The sequence below is a fragment of the Zalophus californianus genome, chromosome 12, assembly GCF_009762305.2.
Source record: "Zalophus californianus isolate mZalCal1 chromosome 12, mZalCal1.pri.v2, whole genome shotgun sequence".
Lineage (NCBI taxonomy): Eukaryota > Metazoa > Chordata > Mammalia > Carnivora > Otariidae > Zalophus > Zalophus californianus.
In genome coordinates this window covers 17,945,013-17,963,059 of record NC_045606.1, presented here as the reverse complement: position 1 = coordinate 17,963,059, position 18,047 = coordinate 17,945,013, and the positions used below count along the sequence as shown (strand labels likewise).

General features: G+C 39.3%; 1 protein-coding gene across 1 annotated transcript in view; it reads right to left on the bottom strand.

The window, feature by feature from the left end:
- Positions 1-17,521, bottom strand: part of NAMPT (nicotinamide phosphoribosyltransferase) — a 37,908-nt gene extending 20,387 nt beyond the window's left edge. Inside the window, exons 1-3 of the mRNA XM_027575084.1 lie at positions 17,199-17,521; positions 1,820-1,976; positions 272-375 (exon numbers count right to left, since the gene is read on the bottom strand). Coding sequence (XP_027430885.1) covers positions 272-375; positions 1,820-1,976; positions 17,199-17,255 — 318 coding nt within the window. The 5' untranslated portion in view covers positions 17,256-17,521. The remainder of the gene's footprint in view (positions 1-271; positions 376-1,819; positions 1,977-17,198) is intronic.
- Between the last annotated feature and the right edge of the window lie 526 nt (positions 17,522-18,047).

Genomic DNA, 18,047 nt, shown 5'->3' with positions numbered 1-18,047 from the left:
ATTTTCAAAGAAAAGATTAAATCTCCTTTCTGAAAAATGCTAGTGATTTAAATTATAATTTATATTATAATCAATTATTGAGACCTGCTATAGAAAAAATTTAAATGTTATTACCCTTAACTTTTCACAAGAATATCTAAAATAGCCATTATATTTGGGTCACAGACAGAAAAAAAAGTCGTAATTATAGTCTTCTATTCAAATTCCTTTTAAGAAATTTTGAACTAAAAGCAAAACCAAAGTAGAGCCAAACGTGAAAACCATTTTTTACCTCAAGAATGTAGTTCCATCCCTTTTCATTAAAGACATCATCCTGGAAATGCTCTCTATACACCTCTTTGGCTTCCTGGATCTTCTCTTTGGTCACTACTTTGCCTGAAAACACAAATTTCTCCTGTTAACATTTCTAAAGTCATTCTATAAATTGCTGAGTTGCTGTAGGACTAATCTTTCTAGGTATTTCACCATTCTATGGATAAAAAACCAAGAACTGAGAAGTTAAATGATCACCCAGCGTCAACAGCACAGCCAAAAAGGAATTTGCCCCTCTGCTCACTCACCCTAAGGATGTGTGATAAGTTCATATTTGAAAAGCAGATAGGCAGAAATTGTTTTTTAAATCACAGTAATAAGTCAACTTCTAAGATGATATTTTTTCTATCACTATTAATATATATACTCTTCAAATTATAGATAATTTTCCAGGTGAACCTTTTTACTTTATTCATAAAGTGTGTCTTTAGGGCGCATAATCCAATAATTTTCACAAGGACTAAGTTTTTGTTCCTCAAATATACTTTTAGTTATCTTTAGCTGTAAAATGAGGATAATAGTAGAGCACCTACTTACAGGATGACTGTGAGGACTAAGTGAGTTAAGACATATACTTAGCATAATGCTGGCCTATAATAGGCAATTCATAAATTTTAGCTATAATTAATTATAAATAATATTTTATAAAGTCTTTAAGCTGTAGAACTGAAGTATGACATCAATCCTTAGTGATTTCTCTATATAATGTCACTAGTAAACTCATTTAAAATATCTTGGGAAGTCTTACTGCAAAGTACTTTGGATACTCAAGTAGGTTTTCAATGGTATAACATATCTGAACTGTCTGATCTTAAAACTGCCAAGATTATGGAAAAAGGTTATTATCTGTGTAAAATTCAACTTAATCTGTCTTCATTTGAGATTTTTATTTGAAAAGGTTTCAGAGATGAAATTTTCCAAAATGTATAAAACCTTTGTGAACTGTTTTCGCCCTAGAAATACTATTATAAAACAAACTAGACATGGACTTTCAAATACAAAAGCACAGAAATTATTTTGTTTTTTTTTTTTTCCATTTTAAAATGCATTTGAGACTAAGGCCACAGTGTCAGGCAGTTCTGAAAAATAGGGTTTTAAGATAAAACAGACTGACAAAAATATTCTAATTGCTACCATAATTCAAAATGAATTCCCAGATGAATAATGAATCCTTCATGTGAATTAATGACTTAAATCTATTAAGATACCAGATTAGCCTCAGAAAATTGACTTTTCTAAACTTATTCCCAAACTTACTAGTTTCAGAAAATCTTTCTCATATTTAGAACAATAAGCACATACACCAAATTATAAGATTTAATGCATTCAAATTAACAGATTTTTTACAATTCCAAAATAACCCCTAAAATAGTCAAAGTAGTTAAGTAAATATCAAAATTAAACTATTGAAGGAGTTATTTCAAATCATAGAATATAACAATATAGGAGAAAAATTATGAAGTGTTACATAAAAGCAGCGTTTTAAACGTACTAGGAAAAATAATACCTTTTAAGTACTTATTAAGAATGTACTGCAACCCATAAAATACTGTTTCCTCGTATTTCACCTTCTTTATCTTGGAGTTTTCTGTCTTCTTTTCACGGCATTCAAAGTAGGAATAAACTTTGCTTGTATTGGGTGGGTACTGTTTATAGTGAGTAACCTAAAGGAAAGAGAAATACTTGAGTTAGAGAACATTAGAATAGAATATAAATCATGACAGAAAAGGCTTGAAATTATCTAAAACCAGAGAAACTACACTTATTTGCTACTGATCAGCTTCTTTTCCTAGCTGTAAAGAATACAAAAATAAGCATCATACTTAGGATACTTTTTTAATAGTTCAGTCTTTTAATTTCAAAACCACATGAGAGTATTAAATTTTATAAACAAATAAACTGAACTTAAGGAAGTATGAAGCCTCTAAGGGGATGGACAGACACTTGAAATCAAAGTTCGAAGAAAGGTATTTCATTTGGTCTTGGGGAATGGTCTTCCTTCAGGGAAAGAGAGATGTAGCTGCCTGGGGGCGGGGGGGCATACCCCATGATATAAAAAATGAACTGGAAGCAGAATTTGGTACTGTTACTACCCAAATGTGCTATGTTTGTCAATAGTCAATAGTCAACGACTTCCCATGACTCTACTGCATCTATATAGTGAGGTAGTGAGAATGACTCCTTCCAGTCTTCATAGTTAACACTATGAAAACCTGGATGAATGCAGCAGGAGCAGTAAAAAAAAAAAAAAAAAAAAAAAAAAAAATCCGGTTTTATATTACTTTTTCTCAAATTTCCTCTGAATTGGAAATAAATGCCTGTCCAATGCAACATCAAATCCTTAGGAGTTTAAAAACATGAAGAAGTATTATTTCTCGTCCATGAATTTGGATTAGAGTTACTGTTGAAAGTTAATACGTCTTTGTTTTAAGAAAAAAGTGAGTTCATTTTAATTTGAATTTTCTTATATTTTAATGTGGTTAAAACATTTTACCAATAGAAAGTAAGTGGAAGTATAATATGTATGCGCTCTGTTGAAACAGTAGGAATGAAAACGCCTTAAAGCTTAAGGTAGAGGGCAGTCAAGCAGGTGATGGTGGAATGATCGCTGCAGAACAAGTTCCATGGATGAACCCTGTGAACATGAACCATTCTTCCTATTTAGCTCGGATCCTAAGTTTAGAGAAACCAATGCTTTTTCTTGTTTGGATGCACAATCTTAATCAAAGTAAAATTTGGCTTTAACCTAAAAAAATCTTTGTAGCTTAGCACAAAAATTCTAAGATAAATATATATAGAGAGCAAAAAAAAAAAAAAATCACAAATGTTTAATAAATCTTTCTTCTCCACAAGAAGCAACTTGCAACTCTATGAAAACAGCACCCTTATGCTGCTTGAAGGCAACCTGCGAGAAGAATCTGAAACCTGGAGGTAGACACCAGGGGTTGGTTTGGATTTTTTGTTTTTTAGGTTAGAACCTAGGGACTGATGCTGCTGTAAGCTGAAGTAGTAGCTCAGTAAAACAGTTAAAACCCAGAGCAGTTAAATCTATGAACCAATTCACCAAAATGCAAAGACAACATAAATATGTATATGAATGATACCCCAGTAATAAATCACTATTTCAGCTACTTAAGAAATGATTAGAAAAAGGTAACACTGCCTAAAAACATATCCAAGATGTATATAAAAATGAAAATGTCCAGTTTACAATCTAAATAACTCCAACTCCGTTAGTGGGAATAAGTAGTGAGGGAGAAGAAAAGTCAACTATGATGAAGTAAAATCAAAGGTCGGGATCACATTATGCAAGTTTACAGAAGTCAGATTCATAGCTGTGACTCTCAGTAGTTTGACCTTTTTGCAGTTCAGATACTTAAGGGTGCATCTTTATAAATTTACTTTTTCTATGTCAAATTTAAAAGTATGAGAAGACAAATCAATTATTTTCATCTTCTGAGTAGACCAAGCAGTCAAATGCTGAATGGAAATGTTCCTAAACTATTTAACTCCACTTTGGTCTAAAAGTATACTAAAACTTCTCGATCATACAAATACGGTTCCAGTTCTGGACAATGACTGAATATATTTATAATTTTAAAGCTTTACTTCTGCTGTATTCTTTAATTATATACGTAAAACCTTTGCATAAATATTCAGAATGCCTCCTCTGAAAATAAATGTTATTAAAAACACAAAATTGTCTAGGCTGCTTAATTAGAAATGAAGTGTGACTTCTAAAATCTTCTTTGGAGAACTTTCAAGAACTGTTCTAGAATTTAGCTGAAGAAGCTTATTCTCAGGCAATTAACCACCTACCAATAAACACCCAATATATTTAAAGAATCAAATAGTATGTTTGGATCTATTTTATATTGGCTTATACCACTGTTTTAATGGGAAAAAAATTTTTTTAAACAGAGCTTTTTAGGGCGCCTGGGTGGCTCAGTTGGTTAAGTGACTGCCTTCGGCTCAGGTCATGATCCTGGAGTCCAGGGATCGAGTCCCACATCAGGCTCCCTGCTCAGCAGGGAGTCTGCTTCTCCCTCTGACCCTCTTCCCTCTCGTGCTATCTCTCATTCTCTCTCTCTCTCTCGAATAAATAAATAAAATCTTTAAAAAAAAAAAAAACAGAGCTTTTTAGTAAGTACTATTCTAAGAATACAGCCAATAGAAGATTTGTAATGGTTCCAGTTTTGCTAGGTTTACTACCCTCTTCATTTTGCTTTCTGCTGAACCACTTGGAACCTTCACTAGAAAATGAGATGATACAGCAAAAATCAAATTAATAAATTGTTATTTTGAAAATAGTTTATTCACAAATATATACTGTGTGTCCACTATGTATCAGGCACTGTTTCAGGTACTGAGGATGGGGAAATACTACGGTGGTTTTTATTCTAAAAGGGCTAATGAGGGTTGGAAGGTCAGAGAATAACATATAAATCAACAAAATAATTTCAGATCTAGATGTAGGTTTGAAAATTTAAAAGAAAATGAAGGGCTGGGGGGGCCTGATAGACTGCTGTAAAGAGGGGGCCAGGAAGGCTTCTCTGAGATGGTGATATGTGACAGGACCTAAACTACAAGGAGGTAGGAAATACATTGACTTAAGGGACAGAACACAGTGCCAGTGTGGTTGGTGCTTGGAGAGTGGGGAGGAGGAGGAGGAGGAAGGAGTACATGCTAAGGTCACAGAGAGATGCAGGGATAAGATCGTGTAAAGGCTTGTATGTTACCACATGGAGCTTGAATATTACATCAAGTGCAAGAGGAAGCCATTAGTATGTTTTAAGCTGGAATGAATATGATCTGATTCATATTTTACAAGGATCAGCTTGACAGTGAGGTCAAGGATGGATTACAGGGTGACCAAAGAGGAAGCAGGACCATCAGGTAAGACGCTGAAGACTAGCTTAGGTGATAGAAGTGGCTCATTTGGAGGTAAAGGAGAATTAGGCTAATAGGTTATATTTGGGGGATAAAAAAGGGGAGGAAACAAAAGTGTTGCCTACATTACTGGCTTGAGCAACTGGGTGAATAATGGTGCCATTTACTGAGATGGGGAAGGATGTGGAAGGAATGGATTCCTTCCTCCTCAAGAGCTCAGTTTTAAGTATGTCAACTAATACAAAGTTTCACAGTATTCAAAATTAAACTGAACTACAAAAAGGGAGCTATTAAATCATGTTGGGTTTTTTTAGCACTACTTTTGACTTCTATCAATACAGAAAATGGTTCTATAATAAATTTAACATTATTTATAAAATGAAAATAACTTCTCATAATATCCTCAGCAAACCTTACCTCTAAAAATGTTTCCTCAACTAGCATGATTTTTCCTACAGCTAATAGAGCACTAGCAGTACACATATACGTGTATGGTAAAGAACACTGGCACACCAGAAAAATTAGCTTTTAATAGAAGTCATTTTCACAGTCATGTGATTGATTTACTTCATGAAAAGCTAAAAATTATAATCAATCCCTAGGCTACTAAATATCCTTGTCCCAAGTATGACATTTAAAGAGAAATATCAGGGATGCCTGGGTGGCTCAGTCGGTTAAGCATCCAACTCTTGATTTCAGCTCAGGTCGTAATCTCAGGGTCGTGAGACTGGGCCCTGCGTCAGGCTCGGTGCTGGGCATCAGGCCTGCTTAAGAGTCTCTCTCTCTTTCCCTTTCCCTCTGCTCCTCCTCCCCCCTACAAATAATTAAAAAATGAAGAGAAATATAAGAAGTACTTAAGTTGCAAAGAATCTTTCTGTGAGAGCAAACTCTAAGTCTTTCCTGAGCCTCTCCAGATTTCCCATAAAGTTGATGTTTTTTCAAGAGCTTTCCTCTCACAATGGGATCACAAGACAAAGGCAACCACTACTAACCTACTTTATCAGTTATAATTTTAACAGCTAAGAAATGATCATAAGCCAACATTTTAACAATACCATGTGTATATAAGAACACATGGGAAAATATATATAATGTCACAAATCAGTTATATTATCTATATAATTTATAAGGGCACTCAGAATAGGATCCACTCAGCCTTACAATGGCTAAGACCTTCTGCCTCGTCAATGCTAATGTGCTAGAAATAGAAAAAAAAAATTAACTGATTCTTTCTTCTTTTCAACATTATTTAAGATTTCTCAAGCCTTAGAAATACTTCTATTGCCATAGAAAATAATTTTTTGCTATTTGGCTTTTGAAGCAATAATAACTTCAAAAGTATGGCTAAAAGATTTTTGGATTATACTTTGGGAAAGAGAGAAAATTGTCAAATCAGCTATAATCATACTGCCCTTCCCCTAAACCTCCTAGCACAGAGTTCCTGATAATTTGTACTTTTTTTGGCCACACCTTTGAGAAAAATGCAGTCAACTGACAAAGAGGACACCAGCTTCTGGTATCTTTGTTTTGCAAAATATTATATAATTACTACTGACCTAAATTAATCTTCCTATGAAGTGTATTCATGATTTACATATAGTATTTTGTTTGTTGTCTGAACTTTTCCTATAATTTATAATATAAAACTCACTGGAAAATTGCATCATACAAATGTACAGGTAATCTCTGACATACAAACTGCAACAGTACTGCACTCCTCACAAGGCTCAGGCTGCCATGAGAGAGTCACTGTGACATAACTTAAGTGTTCAGAAGTAATGAGAAAGAAGCAACTATGAAAAATAGGAACAGCTCAGACACTGGGTAACTAAAGTTCCAGCCAGGACTAACTTGCCAGTAAGATCTGTCCCCAACTCTTTTTCCAAAAAGCCCAAACCTTTAAAGTCTGTTAATCTGCCATTAGTGAGGCAGCAAAATCTTTAAAAAAAAAGCTACCTTGGGTGCCTAATCACCATACATAAATTATACAATCTCCTGTAACTTCTCTAAAACCAACTTTCACCCATCCTGGATTTTAAGAGACATCTTTTGTCTTTTACAATACCTAGGAGATCTCCAATATTTATTAAATGAATTAATGAAAATGGGCTGAGTTCCAATTAACCAGTTTATACAAATGACCTTTTGAGCAGCAACCCACACTGGACAGCACAATTCATAACAATGGATGATGTGTAAATTGTTTAGAGATTACTATTGTACAATATATATATTTTTCAACTCAACTGACACCACCTTCCATTTTAATCTGCTAATAGGTAAAATTTTCAGAAATAATGAAACTATTCTCTGCTATAATTTGTTACTAATATTATCTACATAGAAGCAAAGGAAAGAAACAAGGAACAGAAATGCACCTTTTAATGAGTCAGTTATTTGTAAACTAATTCAATGGCTACCCTAGGGATAGGCGGAGAAAAAAAAAAACCCAAAACAAAAATCTGACCAGTCTCCTCTCTTCCATCAACGCGTCTAAAATCACTACGTTCCCTACCTACTTTAACTGGCCAGTAGTAAATAGAATATGTAATAGTCTCATGTAATTACCAAATAAAAATTTCATTACTTTGAAACTCAGGATTATCATTTCTGTCTCTTCTTCATCTAAGAAGATAAAAAGGTAAAAATGGAATACAGATTATAAAGACCACAAAATATGTAAGATAAATGAAACTGAAAAATGTCAGTGTGGAATACACCATCTATTTTAGTGTACTGTTGTAAACCATTGGTATAAAACATATGAACCTGACTGAATCCTCCTGAGGGACTTTTGGGGAGGAAAAATGAGAAATCTTACTAAGATAAAAATATTTTTTTAAAAAAAATTTGTTTAAAGATTTTATTTATTTTAGGGAGTGGGGAGGGGCAGAAGGAGAGGGAGAAGCGGGCTCCCCGCTGAGCAGGGAGCCCAACATGAGGCTTGATTCCAGGACACAGATCATGACCTGAGCCGAAGGCAGATGCTTAACTGACTGAGCCACTCAGACGCACCAAGATGAAAATCTTCTTAAAAGGTTTCATATTAGACAAACTTGGAAGATGGTGGCAGAGTAGGAGGATACAAGGCTTGCCTCATCCAACAACTAGATAACTATCTAATCACCCTAAATACCCTAGAAATTGACCTGAAGACTGGCAGAACAAACTCTACAATTAAAAGTAGAGAACACACACATCGAAGAAGGTAGGAAGTACGGAGATGAGGTTTGGGAGAAACGGATCATTGCTGCTGCAGTGGAAGAGAGAAGGACTAGAGACAGACTAACACAAAAAGGAGCCTGGAAAGCAAGAGGAGCCAAATTTCGTGAGTTCTTGCAACTAGCAGGGCTTAAAGCCCCGAGTTTTAAAGGTGAGCAGGCTTGGCTGGGTTAGAGCCCAGAGGGCATTGCACTGCTCTTAGAGGGAAGGCAGGTCACACAGCCCATGAACAGAGCGTGGAAACAGTGACCTGAAGAGAGCCCGGGGCACACTGTGGGGAGGTTATCTGCTCATCTTGCAGCATGTCCCAGAGGGGCAGCATCAATGGAGAGACCCCTCTAGGAACAAAGGAACAGGCAGGAGCCATTTCCCTCTCCCTGCCCCTCAGCATAAGAATAGGACTGCCTATGAGAACCAGCATAGCATCCACATTCCCTACCTAACTTGCTTACACCAAGCCCCACAGTTCCACTGTGCTTGGGTGGAACTGCCCCTCCCAGTCACGTTTGCCTCAGTCCTAGCACTGTGGGCCCCGTCACCCAGACCAGCCCAAACCCATGCTCACACAGTGCCTCCAGAGATGGGAGATTTGCAGGGCTTTGGTTCCAGTGGCAGTGGCGACAGGCCTCATGTCACAAACAGAACAGAGCACACCTAGTTAAAACGTGCTACATTCAGGCCGGGACCAAACATTGCCCAAAACAAGCAAAGAGAGCCTCTGCGGATGACTGGCCTGAAGGTTAAAACAGCCAGGACATAACAGCTGAGCACATGCAGCACACATTGGAGATGCTCCCAGAAGTGCCAGGCCCTGGGGAACAAGGGACATTACATGGCACAGCACTACAGGACCTCCTCTTCATTAGCCTCAAGAACAAGAGATGTAGCTGATTTTCCTAATACACAGAAGCAGGCACAGAGACTAAGACAAAATGAGAAGAAAGACAAACTTGTCCCAAATGAAAGAACAAGACAAGGCCATGGGCAGAGATCTAAGTGAAACAGATTATGTAACATGCCAGATAGACAATTTAAAGTAATGATCATAAAAATACTCACTGGACTTGAGAAAAGAGTGGAAGGTATCAGTGAGACCATTAACAGAGAGATAAGGAATAACATAGCAGAGATAAAGGGCTCAATAAAATAAGAAACATGCTTAATGCAATGAACAGCAGGCTGGAAGAAGCAGAGGAACAAATTATTAACCTAGAAGACAGAATAATGGAAAGTAATCAAGAACAAAAGAGAGAAAAAATAATTATGCAAAACGAGAACAGACATAAGGAACTCAGTAACTCCATCAAACATATTAACTTGCACATTCTAGGAGTCCCAGAAGCAGAGGGAGAAAAGGGGGAAGAAAATTTATTTGAAGAAATAATAGCTGAAAACTTCCCTCAAACTGGGGAAGGAAAGAGACATTCAGATCCAGGAGACAGAGACACCATACCCACCCCCCAAAATCAGTAAAAGCAGATCCACAGGAAGACATACAGGAATTAAATTGGCAAAATATAGTGATAAAACATTTTAAAAGCAGCAAGACGAAAGAATATGGTCACATACAAGGGAAGCCTTCATAAGGCTATCCGCAGATCATGCAGCAGCAACTTACTAAGCCAGAAGAGCATGATATATTCAAAGTGCCTGAATGGGAAAAATCTGCAGCCAAGAAAACTCTATCCAGCAAGGCTATCATTCAGAATAGACGGAAAGATAAAGAGTTTCCCAGACAAAGATTAAAGGAGCTCATGATCACTAAACCAGCCCTGCAAGAAATACTAAAGGGGAATCTCTGAGTGGAACATAGAGACCAAAAGTGACAGTATAAAGGTAGGAAATACAAAAGCAGTAAAAACAGTTTTGTAAAAAAATCAGTCAAGAAACTCACAAAATAAAAGGATGGGAAATATGACAACATATACTTAAAATGTGGGGAGGAGAGGAGTAAAGAATGGGTTCAAACTTAAATGACCATCAACTTAATATAGACTGCTAAATGCCAAAGACATTACATACAAACCTAATGGTAAGCACAAACATAAAACCACTAATAAATATGCAAAGACTAAAGACAAAGAAATCCAAATATATCACCAAAGAAAACCAGCCAACCATAAAAGAAAGACAAGAACAGATGGGAGAAAGAAACAACCATGCCCCCCAAAAATGAATAAAATGACAATACATATCTATCAATAATTATTTTGAATATAAATGAACTAAACACTCCAATCAAAAGGCATGAGGTGACAAAAGGAATAAAAAAAACTAGATTACATCCTGCCTATAAGAGACTCCTTTTAGACCTAAAGACACCTGCAGATTGAAAGTGAGGGGATGGAGAAACGTCTATCATGCAAATGGAGGTCAAAAGAAAGCCAGAGTAGCAATACTTTTATTGAACAAATTAGACTTTAAAACAAAGATTGTAACGAGACAAAGAAAGACACTATATAATAATAAAGGGGACCATCCAACAAGAAGATATAACACCCATAAATATTTATGCACCCAACACAGAAACACCAAATACATAAAAGTTAATAACAACAAGGAACTAATGGAAAATAATACAATAATAATGGGGAACTTAACAGCCCGTGTACATCAATGTACTGATCACCTAAACAGAAAAGCAATAAGGAAACAATGCTTTGAATGAACAGATGGATTTAACAGATAAATCCATAACATTCCATCTTAAGACAGCAGAATACACATTCTTTTAAGTGCACACAGAACATTCTCCAGAATAGATTACGTATTAGGCCATAAAACAAGCCTCAACAAATTCAAGAAGATCGAAGTCACACCATGCCATCTTTTCTGACAGCAACACTATGAAACTAGAAGTCAACCACAAGAAAAAGTCTGGCAAGATGACAAATACATGGAAGTTAAATAACATGCTACTCAACAATGATAGGTCAACCAGGAAATCAAAAAATAAAAAGTACATGGAAACAAAATGAAAACACAGTGGCCCAAAACCTTTGGGATGCAACAAAAACAATTCTAAGAGGCAAGTTTGTAGCAATACAAGACTATCTCAAAAAGCAAGAAAAATCTCAAATAAACATCCTAATCTTACACCTAAGGGAGCTAGGAAAAAGAAAAACAACAAACAAACCCTGGAAAGAGTAGCAGGAAGGAAATAATAAAGATTACAGCAGAAATAAATGATACAGAAACTAAAAAAACAATGGAATAGAGCAATGAAACCAGGAGCTGATTCTTTGAAAAACAACAAAACTGATGAACCTCTATCAAGACTCATCAAGAAAAAAAAGAGAAAGGACTCAAATAAATAAAACCACAAATGAGAGAGAAGAAATAACAACTGATACCACAGAAATACAAACAATTATAAGAATATCATGAAAAACTGTATGTCAGCAAACTGGATAACCTAGAAGAAATGGCTAAATTCCTAGAAATATATAAACTACAAAACCAAAACAGGAAGAAACAGAAAATTAGAAAAGAGTGATTATTAGCAAAGAAATTGAGTCAGTAATCAAAAAACTCCTAAAAAACAAAGTCCAGGACCAGATGGGTTTACAGGCAAATTCTACCAAATAGTTAAAGAAGAGTTAATATTCTTCTTCTCAAGCTATTCCAAAAAAAATAGATAAAGGAAGGAAAACTTCCAAATTCATTCTATGAGGCCAGCATCACCTTGATACCAAAACCAGATAAACGCACAACTAAAAAAAAGGACTACAGGCCAGTATCTCTGTTGAACATAGATACAAAAATCCTCAACAAAATACTAGCAAACCGAATCCAACAATACATTAAAAAAATTATTCACCACGATCAAGTGGGTATTTATTCCTGGGTTGCAAGGGTGGCTGAATATCTGCAAATCAATCAGCGTGATTCATCTTATCAATAAAAGGATAACCATATGATCATTTCAATAGATGCAGAAAAAGCATTTTGACAAAGTACAACTCATGATACAAAACCCCTCAACAAAGTAGGTTTAGAGGGAACATACCTCAACATAGTAAAGGCCATATCTGAAAAACCCACAGCGAACATCATCCTCAGTGGGGAAAAACTGAGAGCTTTTCCCCTAAGGTCTAGAACAAGACAAGGATATCCACTCTCACTACTTTTATTCAGCATATTACTGGAAATCCACACCACAGCAGTGAGAAAAGAAAAAGGAATAAAAGGCATCCAAATTGGTAAAGAAGTCAAACACTATTTCCAGATACATAACACCATAAATAGAAAACCCAAAAGACTCCACCAAAAAACTACTATAACTGATAAATGAATTCAGTGAAGTTGCAGAATACAAAATCAATGTATGGAAATCTTGCATTTCTATACACCAATACTGAAGCAACAGCAGGAGAAATTAAGAAAACAATCCCATTTACATTTGCACCAAAAATAGTAAGAACCTAGGAATAAATCTAACCAAAGAGGTGAAAGACCTATACTCTGAAAACTATGAAACACTGATGAAAGAAACTGAAGATGACACAAAGAAAGGGAAAGACATTCCATGCTCATAGACTAGAACAAATATTGTTAAAATGTCTATACTACCCAATGCAATTCACACATTTAATGCAATCTCCATCAAAATCCCAACAGCATTTTTCATAGAAGCAGAACAATCAATCTCAAAATTTGTATGGAACCATAAAAGACCCTGAGTAGCCAAAGCAATCTCAAAACAGAAAAGCAAAGCTGGGGATACCACAATTCTGGAGTTCAAGATGTATTACAAAACTGTAGTAATCAAAACAGTATTGTACTAGCACAAAACCAGATACACAGATCAATGGAACAGAATAGAAAGCCCAGAAATAAACCCATAACTACATGGTCAATTAATCTTCGACAAAGCAGGAAAAAATATCCAATGGGAAAAAGACAGTCTCTTCAACAAATGGTGTTGGGAAAACTGGACAGCTACATGCGAAAAATGAAACTGGACCACTTTGTTATACCATACAAAAAAATAAATTCAAAATGGATTAAAGACCTAAATGTGAGACCTAAAAGCATAAAAATCCTAGAAAAGAACATGGGCAGTAACTTCTTGACATCAGCCGATGCAACTTTTCTTCTAGGTATGTTTCCTGAGGCAATGGAAACAAAAGCAAAAATAAACTATTGGAACTACATCTAGATAAAAAGCTTCTGCACAGCAAACAATCAACAAAACTAGAAGGCAGCCTACTGAATGGGAGAATGTCATTTGCAAATGACATGTCCTATAAAGGGTTAGTATCCAAATTATATAAAGAACTTACACAACTCAACACCCACAATACAAATCATCCAATTTGAAAAATGGGTAGAAGACATGAACAGACAGTTCTCCAATGAAGACATACAGATGGCCAAAAGACACATGAAAAGATCCTCAACATCACTTACCCTCAGGGCAATGCAAATCAAAACTATAATGAGATATTACCTCACACCTCTCAAATTGGCTAAAATCAACAACACAAGAAACAACAGGTGTTGGCGAGGATGTGGAGAAAAAGGAACCCTCTTGCACTGTTGGTGGGAATGCAAACTGGTGCAGCCAATCTGGAAAACAATATGGAGATTCCTCAAACAGTTAAACATACAACTATCCTACAATCCAGTAATTTTTACTACTGGATACTTACCCTCAAAATACAAGAACTCTAATTCAAAGGGATACATGCACCCCTATGTTTATAGCAGCATTATTTATAATAGCCAAGAAATGGAAGCAGCCCAAGTGTCCGTGATCAATGAATAAAGAGGGGTGGTATATATGTGTGTGTGTGTGTGTGTGTGTGTGTGTGTGTGTGTGTGTGTGTGTGTGTGTGTGTGTGTGTGTGTGTGTGTGTGTGTATACATATATATATACACAATGCATTACTGAACCATAAAAAAGAATGAAATCTTGCCATTTGCAAGGACATGGATGGAGCCAGAGAGTATCATGCTAAGCGAAATACATCAGTTAGAGAAAGACAAATACTGTATGATTTCACTCATAGGTGGAATTTAAATAACAAAACAAACAAGCGAAGGGAAAAAATGAGAGAGACAAACCAAGAAACAGACTTTTAATTATGGAGAATAAAGATAGTTACCAGAGGGGAGGTGGGTGAGGGGATGGGTTAAATAGGCAGTGGGGATTATGGAGTGCACTTGTCCTGATGAGCACTGGGTGATGATATGCAAGTGCTGAGTCACTATTATCGTACACCTGAAACAAATACTACACTGTATGTTACCTAACGAGAATTGAAACAAAAACTTAAAACCTTGTAAGAAAATAAAAAGGTTTCATATGAGAAAAATAAAATATATTGGTCTGATTTGAAAATGGGCAGGAATAAACTTTATTAAATAGACGCAAACTTTAACAGTGCATGAAGTATGTCCTGCTAGGAGATTAGAAAACTTTAAGGTAATTCACTCTTCTAATTAAGAGCAGCCCAGAAAACTGATGTTAAGGCAATTTTACATTCCTTATGTATAACTGCCAGAGGAACTACAAACTAAAGGAATTTGTACTCCTTTTGTTTTTATAAGTTAGACCCATCAACCTGTTTACATATCCCATTTCCAACCAAAGCATTAATTGCTACATTAAGAAAACTTTTGGAAATCATTTTAAAGATTTAGTTAGGAAAAAAAATTAGCAAAAGAAATCTAGTTAAGAAAAAACTATGAATGAGACCATTCTAAAATCACTACCGTAGATACTCAAAACACTAGAACCAAGACAAGAGAAAGTTTTAAGGCCAAGTAAACCATACTTGATAATACTTTGATCTCCTTGCAATGGTGTAGATTTCCACTGTAAAATTCCATTTAAGGGACCACTTGTTAATGAAACTTGGCTCTACTTTTTTTTTTTACGATGCAACAAAACTTTTATTAACATTTTGAACAGCTATTGAGAAAACCAGTGATTCAGCTATTACTGAAACTGGTAATTTCTAAACTTAAATTGGGGCAAATGGCTATAGTGCAGAGCAATGCCATCACTGGGCACTATGAATTCAAGACTGAAGAATTAACAGCCACCCCTGAGACGGAGAACCAGGTGGAGAGTTGACTCTTTCTGGATGTTGTAATCAGAAAGAGTGCGGCCATCTTCCAACTGCTTGCCAGCAAAGATAAGCTGGTCAGGGGGGATGGTCAGGGGGGATGCCCTCTTTATCTTGGATCTTTAAAACGTGAAGGCGAAGATCCAAGATAAAGAGGGCATTCCCCCCTGACCAGCAGAGGCTTATCTTTGCTGGCAAGCAGCTGGAAGATGGCCGCACTCTTTCTGATTACAACATCCAGAAAGAGTCAACTCTCCACCTGGTTCTCCGTCTCAGGGGTGGCATGCAGATCTTCGTGAAGACCCTGACCGGCAAGACCATCACCCTGGAGGTGGAGCCCAATGACACCATCCAAAACTTGGCTCTACTTTAAGTAGCGGCCTAAATTATCTTAAGTAGAATGTTAAGGTGACTGGGAAGAAATGAACAAAACAGAACGTAAGTAAAACGGGATTCTCCAAATATTGAAGGAAAGAAACAAAAGGCAAAAAAATCACAACAAAAACCAACAATATGAGAGCATTATGCTTTCCTTCATATTTCAAACCACCATGTTGTCAAGTAAATACTAAAATTTATTTTGTTCAAGTGGGGTGTCTGGGCTGACATTTCATCTTTTAAGTGCGTTGGCCAACAAAGCTTAGCAAAGTATAGTTCAGTTTACTTCATGTAGTTTGGAACCTGGGGCAAGAACATTTGCCAGATTTTCCTCTAATCATTCTTTCCTTTACTTATTTGTATGAGTTTCAAACAAAACTGATGGGGCAGCAATACATTCAAATGTCCAATAGGCATATTAACACAAATGTGTCATTTGTCTCTGGGAGTTCTCCAGGGTTAAAACTCGTGTTTTCACTTTCCTTTTCACAGAAATCCTGTAGTGGCTCCAATGGAATAAGGGCAGCCTATCGGCCTTTACAACAAGGGATGAGGAGTATGAGTGATCACCAGGAGCCAAGGAGTTTGAAACGGAGCCCAGTGGAGTGGGTCGAGGGAATCCAGCACGTCTACCGAGGGCGGCTAAGTGTCCTCCACACCCCGGCCACAGGCAGAAGAACGTGGCTGGCTGCTGCGGCAGCCCTACTACGTCCTCGCCCACCTCTTCCTCGGGAAGGGACGTACCTGCCCAGCGAGGGGGGAGCGCACTCGATTCAGCTTGGCGGGGGAAAACCCACTTCTCAAACCCCATTCCCTTTCTCCGCAGCCGAGCCCCAGGGGCCGTTACCTAACTGACCCACTCCTCCGGCGACCTTTCGCCCAGGCCGGCCCAGCCCGACCCGGCCCAAGGCCAAGGGCCGCGCTCCTGGGGAAGGCGTGTGCTCGGCCGGGGACGCCCAAGCCTCCCTGGTCCCGACCCTGCCACGGCCTCACGAGCCCGGAGCCCCGCGCCCCGCGGCGGGCGGGCGGGCGGGCGGCGCTGGCTCAGGCCCGCCTCAGCCCCTCGCCGCCCCCCCCACCACGCACCCCAAAGCCCCGCCTCCTGCCGTCCATCCCTCCATCCCTCCTCCATCCACCTCCTCCCCACTGCGGCGCCGGCTTCACCTGCCTCAGCCCGCCGCCGCCGCCGCCCGCCCGCTCCTTCCCGCGGGATCGTGCAGCGCCACGACCCCAGAGCGGCGCCCCCCGCCCCACAGCTCCGCGCTCATCCCGGACGCGCCCTCTCCTCCTTCTTCACCTGCCCCCGCCCCGAACCTCTACCTTGTAGGAGTCGGTGGCTAGGAGGATGTTGAACTCGGCATCTGCCGCAGCATTCATCTCGGGCGGGAGTGTGCGGGCCACGCGCCGCGAGCTGCCCGGCGCGGCGGCGAGGAAGGAGAAAAATGGGCTTCACCGCGCTCCGTTGCTTAAGTCACCGCTCGGTCGGAGGGGCGGGGGAGAGGAGGGGGAAGCGGAGTGGGGAGGAGGGGCCACTGGAGGGCGGGCCCGGGAGCCGTGACGCGGCGGGGGGTGGTGGCGCCGGTAGCTCTCGAGCTCTCAGCCGAGGGACTCCGACCGACTCCTCACCTCGGCTCCCCGCCCCCGCCCCATCACCCCGGAGGGGACGCGAGGGGCGGGGCGCGGCCGCGCGTGCGCAGCGCGCGGGGGGGCGGGGCTGGGCGGAGAGGACGTGAGGCACGCGCTCTTTCTCCCGAACGCCCGCTCCGGGAAACCCGAGGCTTCCGGGCAGTCTCGGCCAGGGACCTGCGTCCCTGCCTCGATTTCACTTCCCGGCACGGCGGAGCGGAGGGGGGGGGCGTGGGGGGGGGAAACCGGAGCCTTCCCGTTAGTCTCGGCCCGGGACCCGTGTCCCTGCCTCGATTTCATTTCCCGGCACGGCGGAGCGGAGGGGGGGGTGGGGGGGGAAACCGGAGCCTTCCCGTTAGTCGCGGCCCGGGACCCGTGTCCCTGCCTCGATTTCATTTCCCAGCACGGCGGAGCGGAGGTGGGCGGGGGGGAATTCCCAGCCTCGGCCCTCCTGCGATTAGCCGGTTCGCCCTCCCGGCTGATACCTTCCTGTCCTACCCTGTCCTGGCTCGTTTTCTGAGTCCCCTCAAGTCATGCCGCCCG